The 23,181-nt window shown below is 43.2% G+C and overlaps 1 protein-coding gene across 1 annotated transcript in view; it reads left to right on the forward strand.

Moving 5' to 3' along the window:
- Window positions 1-22,824, forward strand: part of ZDHHC5 (zDHHC palmitoyltransferase 5) — a 42,871-nt gene extending 20,047 nt beyond the window's left edge. Inside the window, exons 3-12 of the mRNA XM_083621251.1 lie at window positions 9,472-9,593; window positions 10,599-10,756; window positions 11,375-11,547; window positions 11,711-11,813; window positions 11,890-11,981; window positions 13,418-13,550; window positions 13,926-14,049; window positions 14,982-15,094; window positions 19,328-20,217; window positions 21,121-22,824. Coding sequence (XP_083477377.1) covers window positions 9,472-9,593; window positions 10,599-10,756; window positions 11,375-11,547; window positions 11,711-11,813; window positions 11,890-11,981; window positions 13,418-13,550; window positions 13,926-14,049; window positions 14,982-15,094; window positions 19,328-20,217; window positions 21,121-21,286 — 2,074 coding nt within the window. The 3' untranslated portion in view covers window positions 21,287-22,824. The remainder of the gene's footprint in view (window positions 1-9,471; window positions 9,594-10,598; window positions 10,757-11,374; window positions 11,548-11,710; window positions 11,814-11,889; window positions 11,982-13,417; window positions 13,551-13,925; window positions 14,050-14,981; window positions 15,095-19,327; window positions 20,218-21,120) is intronic.
- Window positions 22,825-23,181: the final 357 nt, after the last annotated feature.

Here is a 23,181-nt window from a genome sequence, read left to right on the forward strand (position 1 = left end):
TTCTCGCAGTGAGGAAACCGCCAGAAGGCCCTCAATGCTGGATCTCAGTGTCTGGGCTGAACGATGGGGGTGGAGATAATCCTTCAAGTATACAGGGCCGAGGCCATTTAGGGCTTTAAAGATCAGCACTAACTCTTTGAATTGTGCTCGGAAACGTACTGGGAGCCAATGTAGGTCTTTCAAGACTGGTGTTATGTGGTCTCGGCGGCTGCTCCCAGTCACCAGTCTAGCTGCGCTAGATTATGGATGGAGTTTCCAGGTCACCTTCAAAGGTAGCCCCACATAGAGTGCATTGCAGTAGTCCAAGTAGGAGATAACTAGAGCATGCACCACTCTGGTGAGACAGTCTGTGGGCAGATAGGGTCTCAGCCTGCATACCAGATGGAGCTGGTAGACAGCTGCCCTGGACACAGAATTCACCTGTGCCTCCATGGACAGCTGTGAGTCCAAAATGACTCCCAGGCTGTGCACCTGGTTCTTCAGGGGCAGAGTTAACCCCATTCAGGACCAGGGAGTCCTCTTTATGGTCCAGCTCTCACTTCCATGCATCACTACTGGGAAAACCATAGCTTTAACTATATGGACCTTTGTTGGCAAGGTGATGTCTCTGCTTTTTAAGATGCTGTCTAGGTTTGTCATTGCTTTTCTACCAAGAAGCAGGCATCCTTTAATTTCGTGACTGCTGTCACCATCTGCAGTGATCATGGAGCACAAGAAAGTAAAATCTCTCAATGCCTCCATTTCTTCCCCTTCTATTTGCCAGGACGTGATGGGACCAGTGGCCATGATTTTCGGTTTTTTGATGTTGAGCTTCAGACCATATTTTGCGCTCTCCTCATTAAAAGGTTCTTTAATTCCTCCTCACTTTCTGCCATCAAGGTTGTGTCATCTGCATATCTGAGGTTGTTGATATTTCTTCTGGCAAGCTTAACTGGCATAACTAAGTGGCATATTTGCCTGCAAATATCTTTACAGTAATAGTAGGCAGCTGCCTCATTTTAATCTTCATAACACTAGTACTTGGTTAAATGATTCTCGTATATATTATGTAGTTGCCTTTCCATTGATGGCTGTACAAAAATAAAGAGCTAAAATTTGTTGCAAATGCCTTAGTACCAGCTTCACATTTCCAGAAACCTGCTCCCCCTTCCTCTTCTTTGCACCCTCCCTGATAATAAACCAGAACGTTAATGTGAACAGAATTTCTAGAGTTCAAGTAATAGAATGCCATTCATGCATGATGGACAGGATGTATAAAGTGAAATGAAAGAAAAAAAACCTGAGCAAGCATGTTAGTGAAGCAGTTTGCTTAAACATACAATTTGCATATCTTTTCTTAGGAGATCTAGAAACTAGAACAGGCATAGGCAAACTTGACCCTCCAGATGTTTTCAAACTACAGCTCCCATGATCCCTAGCTGTGGTCAGGGATTATGGGAATTGTAGTCCCAAAACATCTGGAGGGCTGAATTTGCCTATGCCTGAACTAGAAGGCTAAAATCGTAAGAGCAAACCACTGAACTTTTCTCTCTAATACTGGTAGATCCTGATTGGGTCAGGGTTCTAGACACAGGTTACATAGGCATCTTAAGAAACTGAATGGGTTGTGCTTCTAATAGAGAAAGTTCCATTAAGTATAAGTCTCAGTTTCCATGTGTCATTGAAATTCATTGTCCAGGCCCATTTCCCTGGTCTAGGTGAAAAACAGTTGGAACCAATGGATCATTGATGCCACAAAAAAATCATTCATCCATATCACAATTTGAGATTTTAATGTAGAGTTTTGGAAGCACCATCCCTCCTACATGAAGGTAGTTGATTAAATGGGCACTAACTATGTCAGTAGTGTGCTTACTGGCAAGTGTCTTCTCATATAAGTATGTATACTTTTCATATTTTATTTTGCATGTAAAACAATCACTTCCAAGCTGGTTGAGTAACTTTTTCATTTGTCCAAAACATAATAGCTTTTTGTGGCACCCGTAAGGAATTTCTAAGAAGTTGAATGTTGGTTGGCCTACATATAAGAAGTTATGAGAAATTTGGACTCAAACAGTAATTTAGCAGAAATGCAGTAATTATGACTGGCATGATCAGGAACACCATGTGGGTATCCAACTTCTTCAGAGTAGAGCCTATATTCTATTCTCCTTTTGCACTGTTAGCTGTCTCTGCAACAGCCAAACTTAGAACTTCACTAGTGTATAGCTTATGGCCTAAAACAGGTCACTAATGGATGTGGAGCTGCGACTGAGTCACCTCTTCATCCCTTCAGTTGTAGCAGAGAAAATACGAACACGGGCTGGGCATGTCTGTGTCATTAGATGTTTGGGAAGGTTTCTGACCTAGATCTCTTCTGTAGGGAGAAAGTTATAAAATAAATTGGGTTAACTACTGGGATAGGACTTGAAAGTTCCTGTCTGAGTTCTTTAAACATTACCTCCTCTGACAGGGTGGAGTCTCCAGCATCTGCCTGTCTACTTTGAATACCTTGACCACCTTTCATTTTGTCACTAGCCTTCTTACTTGTTTTCCCTCATTTCTTTTATTTTTTCCACAGTAGAAGGCTTTATCATTAAAATATAGGTATGTAAATGCTAGGTAAAAGATGTATAATTCCCATCTTTTAGGTGCTTGGCCTGTGATGTATATGCAGTACATAAGAACTTCTTAAAAAAATTATCAAGAATCAGCAACATCATTGTCATCTACTATCTCACTCTGCAAGAGGCTTATAATTCCCATGGTTTTGTCTGGCCTTAAGACTGTTTCTGTAGACATATTGAATGCTAGTGTCTTTGAGATGTGTGCATATATAATAATTTTAATGTGTTCATTTATCCTTTTGCATATCACTGTGACACCTGGACAACATAGCTCTGGTCTCATGGAACAAAAAGGCTCCATATCATGTTTTTTGGATTCACCCATAAGCTCAAGTTTCTATCCTTAGCTCGTACAGGAAATATCAACTTCTGTTGTATTCTCTGTAGATACACGGTGGATTATTGTCTTCCTAGCTTTGGTGTGTGTTTGCATTGCCTAATTCTGCTGTTCAGAATACACTGACAGTACCTCCCTGCCTCTAGCTACCAGCCCACCATTAATGATTCACAGGCCTGATGCCAGTAGGCAGGGTTTGTTGAGTCGGTTTTTAGCTGCTGCTTCAGCCTCTTTTTGGCCTGTATTGTAGATTAAGCCTGTGTTCTCACTGACCCACAAATGAAAAGAGTTGAACTGGCCTTTGCCTTATAGATATTTTGATAATGAGGGGGAGGAGAGGAAGACTATATTGGGAGGGATGCCTCACCCTTCCCTGCTAATCTAATATATGCCCCTTAGATACCCTTAGTGGGCTCTGAGCATTCTGTCAATTGGTTTACTCCATATGTCATTTTTTAGAGGTAGCCTTGCATTTCCCTTCCCTGCTCTTTGCTCCTGCTGCCTAAATCCATCTGTTTATCACAGACTGCTCTGATTGGAGAAAGAAGGACAGATGCTGCCCTAAATCTATGGGATTAAACTCCCAGCAGCAAAGCAGATTAGGGTATTACACTGGCGTCTTCAAGGGGGAAGCCCGCTGGGTCCTGAGCCCAGGCTTTTCTGTGGAAAAGATTCTTCAGTATAGTAATTTTGTCAGTGGGTACCATCTTAACATTTTCCAACCTCCAAGACTGTGCCTGTGTGTTTGCTTGTGGATTAATCATATGAATGAGTACCTTGTCCTGGAAGAATTGACCTGCATTGTCCCTCTAAGGAATGGAATTATATGACATAGGTCTGGCTTCTGTCCTAAGACACAGTTGCATGTGAGATATGTATAGTGTTTGTGGCATATTAACTTGTGGTGTTGCTAATATTTCCAGAGTTGTAATTAACACCTATTCTGAGCAGCATATTGATACTGTGGCCAGCTGAAATACCTGGCTACACAGATGCAAAGGTAAACCCATCCCCCATTCCCATCACTGAATATGGCCACACACCCTGCAGTGAACAAGCCCAGAGAGGCACAAGTTATAATCACACTGTTGCTCTCAGTTTTCCCCATGTCTCCCAGTACCACATACTGATTCAAGGTGGATATTCTCTTCCTTAACTCCCCACCACCACATTCACAGAGCCTTCATCTTACTATAGGATATGCAGGAGGCCAAGTGAACACAGTGGTGGGTTCACAGTTATTTGGGAAGTATGTGTGGCTATCCAGGGTGGCTAATGGGGTGTGAAGTAACAAGTTGCTAAATGTTGATGGTGCATGGTAATGTGCCATTATTTGGCACATTGGATTTAGAAAAAAAAATCCTCTGCCCTTCCATTGTAGTCTAATGTTCAGGGCAGGTTACAGCAGCTTAAAATATCTGCAAAACATAAAAAAAAAATAAGAATCGCAATAAGGATCAGCAAATTCTTGGATTGATGACCCTCTGGTTCCTTCCAACTCTATAATTTTAATCTGATACAGGTGGATACTGACCTGTATCAGATTATGATTCCACTTCAGAATTCACAGCCCTGCAGATCACTTTACAAGGTAGTCCAAGGGCTGAAGCACTTCCTCTTAAAGCAATATCTGTTGTTTAGCATTTTAAAAATGGGTAATCCAGCTGCCCACAGCCTGGAGTGACTAGAATGCAATACGCCTTGCTGCTATGCACTTTCAATGCAATATAGCAAGTCCCCCTAGGAGTGATGGGATGAGCTTCTGTCATTGTCAGGGGGGATTATGTAGACAAACTGTGATTAGCTCTAGTGCTTGAATTAAGTTTGACTAAATTGGTGTATATTTGCAATGGGGAAAAGGCTGATTTAAATAATTTTTTCTATTGATTTCCTCTTCATATATTTCCTACACAGTGGTGCATATTTGACCATTAAATCATGTTAATTTACAACTAAATGGAATTTATATGGTTTCTTTCTTAAAACAAGGGATTGCATCTTGCACTTGTCAAAAAAGTAACAAAAAAAGGGGGGAATACCCATGACATCAAAGTATGTCCAGATAATTAGTGGGCAGAGTAGAGCTGGCTATTTTCATTCAAGTGAAAATGAAAAGCTAATGTCTGGTGGATGAGTGTAAATAATGATATTTGAGAAATTGTTTATTCTTAGTTTTTTAAGGAAAGTGTCACTTAACTCAATGTATCAGGTAGAGGCATTGCTATAGCTAAGAGACTAACTGTAGAGCTAATATCCATTTCTTCAGATTAATATCCTAAACTTTCCTAAAAAGAAACTTGGCATTTATCTTTTTAAATAAAATAAAATCTTGATTTAAATGTTTATAATTTTTAAATTGGTTTTTATTTACGCTTCTCAGTCAGGACTGAGCATACACTGCAGCTACTAGATGTGATGAGGAGTGGAATGAAGTGTCCTTCTAGGAGAATACATTGGTGGCTGGCACACTGAACATGAACGCTCCAAACTGCAATATTTTGTTGCACATCCCACTTATTTCTATGTAGTGCTCAAACAAGTAATGTAATGAAAGGAGCAGCCCTGGCTACTTGGTGGGTGGCATGTGCAGCATTATGCAGCAGTTACCATTCTGTATGAAAAGGCCAGTTGCCCATGAAGAGGGCATAGGCACATCCATATCCCACATGGTGTTGCAGGTGTGCCAAGGTTTTCTTTCTGCCAGTCTTAGTTGTCAGGAGCAATTGTTCTCTTCCCACTGGTGACCAGGCAACTCCTGGATTACAGCACTGGGTAAATACCAAATTAAAAACAGCTTTTAAGAGTGGTGACCTCAAGTTTGTGCATTAAGTTGCATTTTGCACAGCAACATAGCTTTAATATACATCGGGGTGGCCAACTCCAAAGAGACTGTGATCTACTCACAGAGTTAAAAACTGGCAGTGATCTACCCACTTTTGGGAGGTTCAGGTTGAAGTTGATACGCTTTTTTTAGGGAGGAGGAAACCCCTGTTTTTTAGGGGTTCAGGTCAAAGTTGTTGAGATTTTTTTTAGGAAGGAGGAAGGCCCATTTTTCAGGGGTTCAGGTCAGAGCTGTTAAGCTTTTCTGAGGCAGGAGGAAAGCCCTGTTTTGTGGGGTGTGAAGGGCTAAAATGTTGATCATTTTTTAGGGGAGCCAAAGTTGTTGAGCTTCTTTGGGGGGAGCCAATGATCTACCAGTGATCTACCGGTAGATCACGATCTGCCTGTTGGATGTGCCTGATATACATGGTCTCTTGAAAATAAATGCATCTTATTTTCATGCACAGTCTGCTTAGTGGGAAATAAGTCCTCAAGAAAAATACTTGATGATTTAACTAGAGATGGTATGACAGTGTATGCCATAACTTGAAGAGTAAAATAGCAAACTCACTGTTAAGATTCACTGCACCAAGAAAGTGTTTAGGGTGGGTCAGATTGGGTATTGAATGCTGAACAAGCAGAGTTCTGTTAGTGCAATGGAGCTACAATTTCCTTTCATCCCCATATATGCCCCCAATTTAAAAATAAAATATTTTAAGGGTGTTCTGTGGGCTGGAGAGGACAAGAGAGGAAGAAGATGTTTTGTATTCCGAACAGAGCTTCAGTGTTGGATACAGCTAATTGGCTGGTAAAGAAGCATAATTAAAGTACATTTGACCAGCATCTTAATGTTTTTTTGGAGTAATCCCTAATACAATTGGGTGAGGTTGTGCTGCTAAAAGAAGCATTGTGGTAGGTATATCTTGCACACCTTACTTTTCAGGTTATGTCCTATGATTGAGACAAGACGAGGTGAGGCAGTTGCCTGGCTTTCATTCTAAAGATGTCTCAGGTTAGAGCAAATGTAAACCCAGTGTGTCTAGTATATAGTAGGACAGTTGCCAGGACTGACATGCCGTATTAACACCTTTCCCGCCCACCCCATGGGAAGCCATGCAATAGAACCAGTGCAGACTGTTCTGTGCAATCCCTGTGGTGAACTGCAATATCTTATTCAGGGTAGCCTCTAAATCTCATCAATTTACCTTTGCAAACCAAAAATAATAATAAAAAGGTGTGACAGTTTTTAAAATGGCTATTTACAATTCTAATATCACCTATAATTACATTCTAGCATAATAAAATAATTAAAGACTCCAATAAAACCTTAGATTTCTAAATTATTCTTGTACCAATATGTGGATTTAGGGAATAAGGCTGTTATGTACAGAACCAGTTGCAGTTATCTGCCTGCCTATTTAATTTTTTTAGCCTGCTATACATACTTCTCTCATCCAGGCCCTAATCTAAGCCTTATCAGTTTTATGGTGTTTATTGCAAACCACTTCAAAAACCTTGTTGCCCAAAGCAGTATAAATAATGTTTGTTTGGGGGGTTTTAAGTTGAAAGCTTTAAAAGTTTCAGAGCTTATTTTGACATCAAATTTACAAAACCACATCCTTTTCTTTCACTGGCAGCACCTATCTCCAGGCTCTTGATTTGCATTTACTAACATAGATTAGAATCCTAATTCGTTCATAACCATGTGTTTAAAAGGATGAAAAAGTGCAGTCTTTCACAAATGTGTAAATGAAAATAATATGTTATGGGGCAACTGATCTGAAATGAATTGACTCATTTGTCTTAAGATACAAATGGAGGTGTAATTCCTTTCCCTATTGGGCTGGGAACATTATTGGGTGGTATCCAGTGTTTGCCAAGTAAACCCACTGAAATCAGTAGGCCAAAGCAATTTAAGTTCATTGATCTCAATCCATCTACTTTTGATCATCCTTGATCAAACTTTATAGTTTAGTTACATTTACATTCAGATAACTTAAGGCTACTCCTAGCTTTTTTGTCTACCTAATTAAAAATAAATATGAGCTTGTTCTGATACTCTTCTGGCTGTGCTCCATTAAAGTTTTGAATCTAGTGGGCAAATATTTTAGGTTTATCTAACTTAGTTCTAAGCAGACTTTTGTTGCATCTTCCCTCCTTTACCTGTAGCCTTACTGTAGGCTTTATGTGGGATGTTCTTCTGCATATGGATCTTCTAGTCAAACAAGTTAAACTTGTTTTTCTTTCTTGCTGTGTTCTGTTCGTTGACAAATTTGGTTACAGCTGATTATGGTGTGTCCAAAATGCCAAACCTCATAGAGCTCATACGCATACTCAAGTAGTGTCTGGGAAAGCAAATGTTACTAATGGTACTTTCTTATTTATATAAACATTTTCAGCAGTATTAACTTACACGATCCATGCTGTGTGCATTGAATAGAGAGCAATAACCATTTAAAACTGGTAACTGCTATATATATGAACCAATGATGAAAGTTGCTATTTCACAAAAATGTGTTTTATTGTACTTTTCCTAAGTGTTTAAAGTACTTTATGCACATTATCTCCATAATCCTTGCATTAGCTCTGCAAGGTGGGTAATAATGGTATCATATTGCATACTGGTAAATGAAGCTCAGAATATTGACTTGCTTTAAAACCATCTAATGAATTCATAGCTGAGGTAAAATTGGAACCTGGGCCATTCCAACTTGCACTTTACTATACTAACTGCTTGCTTAAACTTCCCAGCACTTCGAGTGCACAAATTGAGCTCACATAAATGTGAGAGGTACACATTGGCATCTATAGAAACACTGGTAGCATTATATCATTAAGGATTTCAGCTATGTATGTTAATGGGTTCTTCATCTCTGGAGTGAGTAAAAACTAAAAATATTTACAGTACTTGGGCCTCAGCAGAGCTGACATTTGCTATAAACGGGAAAATGCTACTTAAACACAACTATTAAAAGCACAGAAGACCAGTACTACACAGAGTTGGGTGATCTCAATGCTACACGATCATGATGGCAGTGGTTCACCTTGAAGAACTTTACACATTTTGGAGTTATCCAAATATTACAGCTAATTAGGTTTGTGCTGGAAAATGTTGTTCAGTGAATAATTTTGAAGAACTTTATCCACATCTTTGGGAACCAAAGTGGGTGTTGTGGGCCATGTGTTGAAATGCATATTTATATTGTTTTGTTAATTCTTAAGTGATTTGACAGAGTGATGCTTCCACACTGCTAATGGGTTCCTGTGCATATTTGGGTTAACGCTGGCCATTTGCTATGAAGTGAGCAGAGTATAGGCTTTGTAGGATCCCAAACTACCTACATACTCCTTTAGAGGGGGTGTGATCCTATCCAGAACAGGCAACTGTTCTGTCTTTGGGGCATGGGACCTCCATCTTCCAAGAATTCAAACTCAACCCTCATCCAGTCCATCACCACATTCAGGTACTGGTCCAGGGCTTGCACAACTACTCCTGATTCAGATGTTATAGCGAAATGGAACTGTGTGCCCTCAGCTTACAGATGACACTTTACTCCAAAACTCCTGATGAGTTTTCTTTTCCATTTGCTGGTTATCCAGGTTTATTTAGGTGGAATGACCTCAGTGCTTTTACTTAAGGTTGAATAATTTTATAGTTAATCTTAAAATGTTACTAGATCTGTTTTAACTTACTTTTTCTTTGTGTAGGTGCCCAGGGCTTAGCTTGCATATCTCCCCAATCATCCCCATTTACAATGCTGTGGTCTTCCTCTTTGTGCTGGCCAACTTTAGTATGGCCACCTTCATGGATCCAGGCATATTTCCTCGAGGTGAGAACTGAAAATTGCCTGTGAAGCAATTTCCAAGGCACTGATTGATCTGAAAATGTTTTGATTAGGGATGGCTACTTCCACTCTCCAGATCCAGAGCATAAATTATTGTAATCTGGATAGGTAGGAATCTTCCAGCTAAACAGTGTTTATAGTGTGAATTATTCTGGATTCATTATTGGAAGCTATTGCTATATTTGGGAGGAGGAAGGTTCTACAAATTTTGGCTGGTCTTGATAGCTAGCCAAATGTGTTCTTTCCACCAGACCTGGTCTAAGGTGGGGGGGGGGAGAGTATTGATTGTGGTGTCACACTACAAATTTTTGAAGGCCCTAGCTGTGGGGACAAACCTTGTTCTTCTGCCTAGCATCAAACTGAGTGGGAGTTTATCCCTGTCCTGGGATCACTCAGAAGACCCAGGCATCTCACTGCTTTCAGAGCTTCTCCATGGCTTATTACAGGACAGCCTAGTATGTAGCAGCTCACTGGTAACCGTAGGTGGCAAGGCTCATTCCATGCAGGCAGCTGAGTGAGCTAGTAGAGGAGAGATGGATTTTTCCACTGCTGGTCTGTTTTATGTACTAGCTGAGGAGGAAGGGAAGCCAATCCTTTAGCTCTGCGGAGCCTATGGGAGCATTCTTGACAAAACAGGTTTTTACAAGCCTGCTAGGAAGCTGGTGTCCTGGGTTTCTATAGCAGACACCAATTAGGGGTCTTCCTCTCCTCCTGTGACCAACATGGAAATGCAGAATACTAGACTCCTAGACTTTTTTTAAAAAACAGCAACCCTGCAAGCTGTTGTGGGCTTATTTACAAAATGGATTAAGGGTCAGCATAATCCATCCCCTTTTCTCTAAACTTGTGAGAGGGGATAGGGTGTCCCACCAGAAGCACAAAAACAAAAAGTCAGTGCCAGGGTGAATGGGTTTGTGAAACTGGGGGCAAGGACATGTTGGACATGCTCTGTACTTCATTGAATTTTATAATTTTTTCTTGCTGCTTCAGCTGAAGAAGATGAGGACAAGGAGGATGATTTCCGAGCTCCATTATACAAGACTGTGGAGATAAAGGGTATTCAAGTGCGCATGAAATGGTGTGCAACGTGTCGCTTCTACCGGCCCCCACGCTGCTCTCATTGCAGTGTCTGCGACAACTGTGTGGAGGTGAGAGACTGGGAAGAGAAGGGCTGTGTTGGAGCGACTGGAATTGCTTGTTGGATTGTTGATAATGAACTTGGGACATTCTGTGATCTTTGAGATCCAGTTCAGGAACTGTTTGGGCTGCAAGATTCGGTTTTGTGTGTTATAGGTTGGGATAGACACCTCAGACTTGCATGCTTTCCTTTTTTACCAGTGCCCCAGGGTCCACACTCTGGCACTTGATACAAAATGGTGGTTTGAGAGGGAGGGGGCAGAATCAATTGCATAATTGTGGGTAAGGTGATCCATAGCAAATACATTCATCTAGTATTCATGTTTGTTTATTTTATATTTATTTTTCACCTTCCATAATGAAATTCAAGGTGATGTGTGTATAAGTGTTTTCAACACATATTGAAAGGCAAGAGAGGTGATGAGGCACCATTCAACTATAATTCATAATCTGCCAGTTGACCACAGCCATTCTACTTACCCTTGTTATAGGAGTTGCATCTTCTGTTGTGGAAATGAAAATCTGGGTGGGATTCAGGTTTCCTGGAGTTTCAAGGGGTTCTACAGGTGTAGTATTGTTTTACAGAGGTGATGTCCTTCTAACTCTGTTCTTTATCCTTTCACTAATAGGAATTTGACCATCACTGTCCCTGGGTAAACAACTGTATTGGGCGGCGCAATTATCGCTATTTCTTCCTGTTCCTGCTCTCACTTACAGCACATATCATGGGTGTATTCGGTTTTGGCTTGCTGTTTGTCCTGTGTCAAGTTGAAGAGCTCTCTGGGATCCGTATGGCCGTCACGTATCCTCTTTTTCTAGAGTGCAAAGAATTCCTTAATTCTGGTGAACAGTTGGGCTGTTCGCCTGAGATACTGCCAACTGATGGGTGGTGGAAGGGAAAGGAATGGCCCCCAAAAAGTTGTAGACTGGTCCTTCATGAATTGCTTCCTTGACTTTGTTGACAGTATGGCTGTGATGTGTGTGGCTGGCTTGTTTTTCATACCTGTTGTAGGCCTTACAGGATTCCATGTGGTCTTGGTAGCCAGAGGTCGTACTACAAATGAGCAGGTAGATATTTTACAGTTAGTTTTTGACTTCACTACGTGGTATCTCTATTTCCCTGACATCGCTTTTCTCCTTGCAGGTTACAGGCAAATTCCGGGGTGGAGTAAACCCATTCACCAATGGCTGTTGTAACAACGTCAGTCGTGTTCTCTGCAGCTCGCCAGCCCCCAGGTAAATTCTGCCTTACCTAAGAAATTTGTAGAGACCCTATTCTTTCTTGGAGAGAGAAGAGCTAGATTGTCTTGATTGCTAATGGAGAGAAGCAGAGAAGCAGAGGAAGATTCTCTGGGATCAGTCATATGAATGGTTCCAACAGTGAGGTGGTGAGATGTGGGAAGTCATTGCTCACAGCCAGATCACACCTTGAAGTACAGTTGTCTAACATAGCAGCTATAAGCTTCTTCCTCTTGTAGATTGCAGTAAAGAAAGGGGTTGCTGGCAACTATCTAAAGATGTGGCAGAAAGATTAATTAATTTTTATAGTGGCTGTTTTTCCTGGGATCTGTATGTCAAGGTGCGTCTGTACCACTGAGTATAATCAGTCTTTGGGAGTGGGTTGTGAGCTTACTTGAACTATCCACAGAACAAAAATATGTGGTATTCCTGCTTGAGGTGATATGCAAGGCTCATTAACAATAGATCATTCTGTTATGTTTCCTTGATACCTCCAATTCCAACAGCTCTAGTGTTCCTCACACATATGTATGTAACTTTAGAGAGAACAGAACTCTGTATGACTTTATATCACTACATGTCTGTACTCATGTAAATCATAATCCAGTAACTCTTTGCTGCGCGTTTATTAGTGTTTCTTGTATAAACTATTTCAGCATGCTCTGTGTTTTGCACTCATCACAGCTGCCTGTAAGTGTGAACAGACTACAGGTGTGAAGAAGCTGTTTACTTTTATTACATCAATGAATGTAACTTGTGAAGAAGGAATGCATTACTTACTCCATGATTTGACACTTTTTGTAATTATTCATCTGTTTTGTTCTGGTGACTGTTATCTCTTGGCCTCTAATTTTCTCCAGTTTTCCTAGATATAAGGTATATCTTGTTCCCCGGTGCCTTATATCCCTGAAGGATGGCTGTGTTCAGTTTTTAATCCTAGGTTCCCATCCAGAGAAACAAAGGGATAAAAAAATGCACCTTGGCTTGTTTCTGTTCTCAACTAGTGAGACCTGTTATACATCAGTTTGTTAAGTATTTTGTTAAAAATAATAATTGTTTTGACAGCACACTTACATCAGGGAAATGTACATTCTCTCAGATATTGTCACATCACTGCTTGACTTTCTTCCTTCACTCTGGCAATATGGCCTGTAATGTAACAGAAACTCAAAGGGTATAAAGACACTACTTCTGTACAGCAGGGAAGTGCATAAGGGAATGTACAGTGAAGCCACAGGTGATACGAGGACTCGATTCTAGAGAATGAGTGAAACTGTGACCTGCAGTATTGCCTTTGCAGTTCTTGGATACAAATAACTTCATGCCTCCAACATTCCTCGGACTTTCTTGCCAGAGCATGTAAACATCATCATTGGTTCACATGTTTGCAAGAGGCACTGTCTTATCTTTGCTGACTTCCCATGATTCACTAGGTATCTTGGACGGCCCAAGGCAGAGCAGACTGTTACAGTGAAGCCACCATTCCTGCGACCAGAAATATCAGATGGACAGATTGCTGTAAAGATAATGGACAATGGTATCCAGGCTGAGCTAAAGAGAACAAAGGTAAGGAGGAGATGAAGGTGCTACCCAGACCTTGATGGTGCCACTGCATTCGTGAGTAGGAACCAAATGAGCCTCTTGGACATCCTTCCCCCATGTTATCACAACTTGTACTTAGTTTTCCCTGACAAGTGAAGGTGTGTTTTCCTCCCATGTGACTATTGCTGCATGAGAGTTGTCCCCTTTTATATCCTATATAATTTTTACTTGCCCTTTCCCTTCTCATCCAGCAACTGAGACATGCACAGTCTACAACTACACTTGCAGAAATGCTAGATGGCTGCAGGTCCTTCTAATAACACTTTCAACCTTTTAGAGCTGGGGACAATGCTCAGGACTTTGGGTCCTGTCTCATTCTTCTGCACTTTGTCTCTGCAGTCCAAAGGAAGCCTTGAGGTGACGGAGAGCCAGTCTGCTGATGCTGAGCCACCGCCACCACCCAAGCCAGACCTCAGCCGCTACACAGGTCTGAGGACGCATTTAACCCTGGCCACCAATGAGGGTAAGAGGAGCATTCCAGAGAGATAAGGGATCCAATCAGCTGTGCACTTCTACAGTGATCTGCCATCAGAGAAGTAGTCTCTGACTGCAGTGCCAAGTAGTGAAGCTGGTCAGTACTGCACTGTTTACAAAAGCCAGTGGCAGCTCTGTGCTGGTATTCACAGCACTGCTGACCATACAGCCACCTGCTTGCCTCAGTGCTCAGGCAGGTTATTAGAGCAGGTGCTGAGTCGGTAGCTAGGTTATGATCTTTTAGATGTTACGATCATGTAAATCTCCAGCTTTAGCTCTTGTCCACATGTGAAGGCTTTGGGGATTTATTAATGTTCCTCCCTCTGTTGACTGTTCCACACTCAGGTGGAAACAGGGGTTACTTGGAAGGACAGGTCTGTGCTTTGTTCTGCTGTCATAGAGCTTATATAGAACAATAACAGAAGGCTAGAGTTATTTCCCAGTTCGTGTAGTTGTGAAACCACCTGCTTTTGCTGTTGCTGTAGTGTTTCCAGGGTGTAGCACCTTGAAAGAAAATGTGATCATGGAGAAATGCTTGGAGCTTTCTTTTCTAGTCAGTGCTACTGTTTCCCATCTAGCAGTGCTCAAAATTGAACACCCCAAGGGTCAGGACTAGCAAGGTGTGCATGTACAGATTGGAAGCTTCTTGTGTGATGTCTTTATTGAGGAAATGTTCCTCTTGCTCCATTTCACCTCCACTCCTGCAATACACCCCTTACCTCCTGACTGATTCCTTGACCTCCATGGTGTGTCCACCTGCCTGAGGCTCTTAACTGGTTCTCACGGATCAGTCACTTGTGATATGTGGAATTTCTGCAAAAGCATTCAAACCAGGATTGCTGGGAACTCCCCAGGAAAAGCTGTAAGTAACTATATTATATTGCTTGTAAGTATGTGTGTGATTCCCATTTATCTCCACAGACAGCAGTTTGCTAAGCAAGGACAGCCCTCCAACTCCAACAATGTACAAGTACCGACCTGGCTATAGCAGCAGCAGTACTTCAGCTGCACTGCCTCACTCCACCAGCGCCAAGGTAATGAAGAACTAAGGGGGTTAAACATGAAGAGTGGGGTTTTCAGGAGACCATGCAGGGTGTGGAGTTGAAAAGGGAATTCTCTTTGAGATTGTGCAGTGGTTTAGTGCCTTAATTTGACAATTTCTCTATAAGAAATTCCTCTAGTGTATTGTACAGCTGCTATTATGCCATAAATGGAGAATTCTAGCATGGTACAATGTTGGGAATCGTGGGGCTGAGAGGGGTCTTTCATTGGCCAGAATAACCATTTCACCAATTTCAGTTCTCTGTCTCTTCCCATGAACTCCAGTTCCTATTTCCATTCTCCTTACTGCTGTCCAAAAGTGTGTGAGTCTCGCTACCATTTTCCTATTTCTTGATTGCACTGTTTTGTGGTCAGACCTTACCTGCCCAAATTGGTGTACATCTAATAAGCAGTTTCCTGAGGAGCAGCTGATTTAGTCTTGTCACAGGAAAAACAACAAAAAGTATTGTGGTAAGGGCTGAGAGTCTTACAGTGCAATAGTGTGTTTGTTTTTTTCAAAAGCAAGTCCTGTTTGCTAAGTGTGTATATGATTGTAACCTAACTGCAGCATAAGTATTCATGGACTAGAGTTCACTTCATCAAATATATAAAGCACTGTCTTCAGTTAGCAGACAGAGACAAGTGGTACATACAGCAAAATATTAGTGCCCCCTCCCCCCAGGACTGCCCTTGTTCCGAGTTCAAATCTCGCTAAAAAAAAAATATGGAGAAGGAAATTTGGTAGCAGTGCATGTGAGGAAGGGTAAGACATTTTCAGCAGATGAAGCCAATCCTGGCTAGACTGCACTGAGTCCAATTAATTTCTGGGCCCAATTCAAAATGCTGATTTTGAACTATTAGGCCTTAAATGGTTCAGGACCACAATACCTCAAAGACTGCCTCTCCCCATATGAACCAATTGGCACCCTGTGCTCATCATCTGAAGCCCTCATTTGTGTGCTATTTGCATGAAGGGTCCAGAGGCGATAGCACGAGAACAGGCCTTTTCTGCAGTGGCTCCCCATTGTGGAATGCTCTCCCCAGGGAGGCTCGCCTGGCACCTTTGTTACATATCTTTAGGGACCAGTCAGAAGCATTTCTCCTCTCCCAGGCTTTTGGCCAATTAAACTATGGTCTTTTAAAGTGTGTGTGGTGGGGTTATTGTTGTTATTATCTGTTACTATGTTCGAAAGCATGCCAGTGCGAGTAAATAAATAGGTACCACTGTGGCGGGAAGGTAAAAGGCATTTCCATGCACTCTGGTTTCCGTCATGGTGTTCCGTTGTGCCAGAAGCGGTTTAGTCGTGCTGGCCGCATGATCTGGAAAGCTGTCTGTGGACAAACACCAGCTCCCTCGGCCTGAAAGCGAGATGAGTTCCAGACCCCATAGTTGCCTTTGGCTGGACTTAACCGTCCAGGGGTCCTTTACCTTTTACCTTTACCTTACTATGTTAGGTATTTTTGTGTTTCTGTATTGTAAACTGCCCTGTGGTTCCCCAGATGAAGGGCGGCATAGAAATTTAAATAAATACATAAGTTCTCAAGCATAAACTAGTTAGACTCATTATGAGTGCCCAACTTCTGGTTCATTTTAGACCAAGAGTAGCTAATCTTGTTTGGGCCAAGGGCTGCATTGGCCCATTAGCAACTCTTCGGACCACATTTCAAAGTGAATGTGGCCAATTTGTAAAAGTTGTTGTGGTGAGAATTGCAGTTCTCGAGACTGCCTTCCAAAAGGATTTCCTGTCAGTTATTGTATGATATTCTAAATCACGGGTGTTAGACTCAAGGCCCGCGGGCCAAATCCGGCCCGGCAGACCTCCTCATGCGGCCCGCGTAGCCGCTGCCGGCTGCCAGCGCTTTTTTTTTTTTAAGGAGAAAGCTTGTGTGTATTCATTGAGGGAAAGACCGGGGCGGGGAGGCGGGGTGGCAGCACCGCACATTCAGAGAAAAGGAGGACGGCCCCGGGGGCGGGCAGATGCTTTTACGTGACTGACTGGCTCGAGGTTGTGCAAACAAGGCTGGGCTTTCCCTCCGCACAAGCAGCAAAGCGGGAAAGGAGGCACGCGCCGTCCCACCTCTTTCTCCCCCCCCCCCAGGAGAGAAAAATGCCAGACAAGCCAAAGTACGTTCCTAAAGGAGGGCTCTCCCCTCCACGCTGCCCAATAGCAAGCCACGACCATTCCTGCTAGCCAATGGCGAGGCGACAGAGGACTTTCCCTTTTCGGGCGGTGGAGTTTTGGCGCGCCAGCCGAGCTCGGGGGATCAGAGCGCCGGATTCACGCCTGCTTAGCGGCTCGCTCTGCAGAGCTTTCTCCGAAAAGCAGTTGTTATCAAGTTATAGGTTCCTCTCTCCGCGCCTCCCCGGTTGGCACCAGCAGCAACCACACGAAAAAGCGTGCTGGTTTCTAAAGAAGTCTCGTTCCTCCCAAGGCACGTGTTCACTTTTTGCAGAGAGGCAGTTGCAAGGCGAGGAAAGCTCCTGGTAATCATAAAAATCCCATAAGGATAATTAAATTGGGATGGGGAAACTAGCTGGGAATTGCATTAGGGCCACGATCCGCAAACCGCTTCCTCCGGAGCAAACACTTAAATAAATCCCAGTGGAACTTTGACCTTGCTTGTCGACATAATAGAGTGGTTACTCCTGTCGCAGGGTCTATTGTTCAAGAAGTGGCAGTTTAAACTATTTGCAGGCTACCGAGCCACATCAGCCGCTAACGCAACATAAGGAGTTTGTGGATTGGTCTGAACGTGACCATTTGTGCTCTGCGAGCAACCCCTCGCTGGGGAGAGGCTGTTTAGCGCGGGAAAGACTCTTGCCTTAACCCTTGCAGAGCCGCTGCTAGTCAGTGCCTGGCAGTGCCGGGCTAGATGGACCAATGGTCCGAATCGAATTGTTACAATACTGATGAGACAAATACACCAGTCGATGGCAAACCTTTATTCTGAATGCGGTGGTGATTTAGAATCACTACCCTGCTCCAGTTTCACCTTGTCAGTCACTAATGCAGATTAAAATGCCACCCACACACGCGAAAGCACGTATTGGAAATCAGGCTTTGGTAGTTACAGCACGTTAACCAGTCTTGAGTAAGGTACCAGTACTTGTGTTTGCCATATGTGTAATAAACAGTGTTTGGCAATATACAACCGGCCCTTTGAGGGTGACCAAACTGCTGATGCGGCCCCCGATGAATTTGAGTTTGACACCCCTGTTCTAAATACTTTTTATCATTCCTTTTTTTTTAATGGACAAATCTTTGAACGGGGCTCAAAAACTTTATGGTATCATGGCAGCACGGGGGAGGGAACAAGAGTGATCAGTTAAAAAATTTTTTGTCAGGTTTTGAGGGTAGTCTTGAGGGAGCACAAAAGTCCTTTTGTGGGTTAGATATAAGCCACAGGTTAGCCACCCTGATTTAGTCCCTTCTTGTAAATGTGGAAGCTAAGATCCTTTCAGCATTGCCTTTTCTTTTAATTCACCAATCTATGTATTCCTTCCTACCTAGGGAGTCCCATTAGTATGTAGAAACCATTACCTTATCTTGGGTTGGCTCTATTTCGCTTCCAAATTACTGGCACTCAACCACTTCAGCTTGATGTTAGATGCAATGGTGAATACGTGTAAATGCTCCCCTATTAAACTCTTAATGCTTCTTCCATGGCTGGCTAGAATTTGATCAGTGAAGTAATGATTTATTAAATAAGACGCCCCAAAAAATGAATTTCTTTTTACATTTGTAAATACCCTTAGTGGAGCTCTGAGTGAAGTAAATTTGGTTCTTCTACTTTATATAAGGAATGGTCTGTATACCTCAGTGGTAGAATATATGCTTGGAAGCAGAAGATCCCAGGTTCAATCCTGTGAAATAGGTTAGATGAAGGAATGTGACTGAGCCAATGGCACATAGTGAAATTTACAGCTTTGGGGAGGATTTAAACCAAGGTCCAAGTCTAACAGTCTTTTACACCACATTGACTCTTAATAAGTAATAACTTGATTATCTAGCTTACATAATTGTGTTTACAATGTTTTTGAAAAAATGAGGTTTCTGCATCAAGAAATGTGGGAACTTCATTTACATTAAGCAGAGGTCCTTGCTTATGGGAGCTTTGAGAAAGCAAACTCTGCACCCAATAGTTATGAATTAATATCCACAGCCCAGGAGGCTTGCTAATGTCTATTACATATGTTCCTCTTCCCTCCTTCTCTCCTGCTGCAGCTAAGCCGAGGAGACAGCTTGAAGGAGGCAACCTCCATTGCTGAGGGCAGTCGAAACCCCAGCTACCGTTCTGAGCCAAGTCTGGAGCCAGAGAGTTTTCGGTCTCCTACTTTTGGCAAAAGTTTCCATTTTGATCCACTATCCAGTGGCTCCCGTTCGTCCAGCCTCAAGTCTGCCCAAGGCATGGGCTTTGAATTGGGCCATCTTCAGTCGATCCGCTCCGAGGGCACCACATCCACATCTTACAAGAGCTTGGTGAACCAGACGCGCAACGGGAGCTTGTCCTACGACAGCCTTCTCACACCCTCTGACAGCCCTGACTTTGAGTCAGTGCAGGCAGGCCCAGAGCCAGAGGCCCCCATGGGCTACACATCTCCTTTCCTCTCGGCACGTATTGCCCAGCAGCGGGAGGCTGACCTGCACAGTCGTTTCCCAAGTTCTGGCTCACCCAAGCACCAGCCACCCCGTGACCCTTCACCGGTCCGTTATGACAATCTTTCACGCCACATTGTGGCCTCCATGCAGGAGCGGGAGAAGCTGCTACAGCAGTCACCCACGCCACCACCCCTGGCCAAAGAGGAGGATACAGCACTGGGGGACTCAGGCATCCAGTCCACCCCAGGCTCCAGTAATGCTCCACGTACCAGCTCCTCCTCGGACGATTCAAAACGCTCACCTCTGGGCAAGAACCCACTCACCCGCCCAGTGCCACCTCGCTTTGGCAAGCCAGAACCACCACATGCACTCAGAGTGCGCTCTCTGGGCTCACCAGACCAGCCTGCAGCCCCACACTTGGGCAAATCTGTGTCTTACAGCAGCCAAAAACAGTCCTCGCAGGCCATTGTCCCAGAGACTGAGGAGGTGGCCTTGCAGCCTTTACTGGCACCAAAGTAAGTACAAGTGACACCTGCCTCGCGCTTTAAGTGTTCCTTGACTTGGTGGAGGATGAGCCGCATTCAACCCTGTCCTATCTCTGATCTGACCAGAGACCCCAAGATAATATTTGTTCCTTTCAGCAGCATTTGGAGGGAGTAGCTGGGGAAGATCTACAAATAATGCCTGCACTCGTCTTCCCTTTCCTTCCTTCCTTCCTCCCTCCCTCCTTTCCTTCCTTCCCTCCAGTGTGTGAACCAGCCCATTTCCTCCACTGTACAATGCAGTGCATATCTCCAGAGTACCACATTCCTTTTTGTGAAGTGTGTGTGGCGCTGAACACCCCTACTTTCCTTGGGTGTGTGTGATGGCCATTGGCTTTCCTAGAAGATACCTGGATCTGTGTGAAAGCTGCTTGGTTTCTACCTCATATATAAAACTTTTATATATGAGTCTGCCTTTCCACCTTACCCAAGTGTGGTCCTTTTCCCTGTCTTGTTGGCATGCATGAAAGAGACACTTGGGTCCACCAGGGAAAGGACAGTTTGTAAGAAATCACCTCCTCCTCTCATGATGGTGGAAGCATGAGCCCTTCTGTCAGTTTCCTGAAAAGCTTTCTTCCCACTGCACCTCCTTTTTTTTTTCCTTCTAGAGAGTGTTGTATTGGGTACATGTAGCATCTTTTCTTAATAATTTTCTGTGTGTAGTATCCTATCCTCTTCTAGATTAGTGTGTTTACCTGGGTGGTAAAAGTATTTAGAATAAGTTCTCTGTAGATACAAAAAGTGCACTGTTCCTTAAGCAGTGTAAGATGTATCCCAAGCTTTCCTTTCCTTACCGAGTGTGAGGCATCCTCCATTTCCATTGCCATTGAATGAGTGGTCACTTCCTGACATCCTTGTATCCTTCCTTTTCCCCAGAGACGAGATGCAGATGAGACCCTCCTACAGCAAGTCCAATGGACAGCCCAAAAGCCTGAGCTCAACCTCGCCCACCCCTGGTCAGCCACCTCTCAGCAGCCCCACTCGTGGAGGAGTCAAGAAGGTCTCTGGAGTGGGTGGGACTACGTATGAGATCTCTGTCTGAGGAGGTGATATCCCCACTGTTGACTCCTCCCTGGCTGATTCCAAAATGCTCTATCCCTGATGAGCAGGAGATTGGGACTTGCTCACCAAATGGTTGCCCCATCAGATGCATGGACCTTTTTTTACAAATACAGTTTTGTGGGGGGTGGGGGGGGAGAGCTGAAGGGACAGCTACCTTTTTAAACTAAAGTATCTGGGATTGGGAGAGTCCCTAAACACTACAGCAGGATTCTAGCCTTGCTCATCTCCACAGCCTGCACTCTTCCTCTCAACCAACAAAGAGACTGCAATTTGTAGCGCACACTGCCCAGAGAGAAGGGGAGGGAGTTGCTCTCAGCACCCTCTGTGAGAGAAGGTACAGGCTGCAGGCTGCCCCACTACCAACAGGACAGTCAGTTGTGGACCTTGTGCAATCGCTCGCCTAGTGCGGTAGGAGTGGATCATTTTTAATTTTTTTTTATTGTTAACGGATGCTATTTTTTCCTGTTCTGAGTTACTGGGTGTGTATATATAAATATCTATAAATATATAAATATTAATATTAAAATATATATATATATCCATATGGAGCGTGGGGTGGCCCTGGCAGACCCCATTAGCTGGGCCTGAGGAAGCCATGTGTGGAGCATTTTAATTTTTGAGGAGTCCAAAGGGCTGTATCAGATTAATCATTTTCTTTACTTTTGAATGGGTCAGGCAAAATACAAAAACTGCTGTTAAATCACTATCCTTGGACAAGTATTGCTGAGGAAATGCTAATATGTTACCTAATTGGTACCACTGACCTGGTCATCCCAGTGCCTGTGGCCAGGCTTGAGTTTGGCTTGTTCTGCCCCGCTCTGGATTCCAGGAAATGAAGGGAATAGACAAAGGCTTCCTAATCCCTGCTCTATCCTTCTGGAAGATTTCCCCCATGAATAAATCCTTCTTTTCTGGGGGGCTCGGGGGGGGGGGTGTAAGAAGACTATGGGAGTGTTTGGCTTCCCATGTTTTCAGCTCCAAACAGGCTTTGACTTCTCAGTAAAATGACTCCCAGTGAAAGGATGCCATACCCTACAAACCAGGCCAATCAGCATGCACAGGTGCCAGTTGCATACTATTAGGATACAGGAACGTGCTTTGGGTGCTGAGCAGGAGGAGGGTGGCAGTGGCATTGGAGCTGTGTCGCCTATGTGGATATATTACTTGTATTCAGTAAATCCCTCCCCCAGGTGGTTTCCCCTGCTTTTTTACATTGCTTTTATGATTTGTTCCATATTGATTTATTGTGGTATCATGGTTCTTTATTCACAAACTGGGCAAGAGAAAGAAGAGGGAAAACAAACAAACCAAAAAGCAATATTTTTCCATATGCCAAAAATCTTTTAACCCCTAAAAGCCCATGAGTAAAAATCAGAGCAACCCAGGAATCCAACAATCTCCAGTCGCTACTGACTCTTTCTCTATGGCAATATCTTTACTGTGGCCTGCAATGGGCCACACTTTTATTTTTATTATGACTAGCCATTTTAAAATGAGGAATAAAAAATTATATAATGAGCCACTCCCTCCATGCTTGTGTAGTTTTGTTTTGTTTTGTTAACCTGGGGAGGAGAGAGGTCCTGGTGGTTGTACTTCAGTATTGCTTGCCGTGTCACCCAAAATGGTTCCATAGGAAGGACATTACTAGCTTCTGATCCTTGGTAATTCGAACTGCAGGCATTGTGCTGATTCCCAGAGCTGGTGCAAAAGGTTTCCCAAGAAGGTAAGTGAGGAATGCTCATTCAGTCGTCTACATTCCAAACCTTGTTACAGAGGAGGCTTACAATGGAGGACTGGTTCAGAAAGTAGTTGCATCTAGAATGAACATCTTCAGGCAGTGGAAAAGAAGCAACCGCCATTTATTACACATTTCCA

This window comes from Podarcis filfolensis, assembly GCF_964270895.1.
Source record: "Podarcis filfolensis genome assembly, chromosome: 1".
Taxonomy (NCBI): domain Eukaryota; kingdom Metazoa; phylum Chordata; class Lepidosauria; order Squamata; family Lacertidae; genus Podarcis; species Podarcis filfolensis.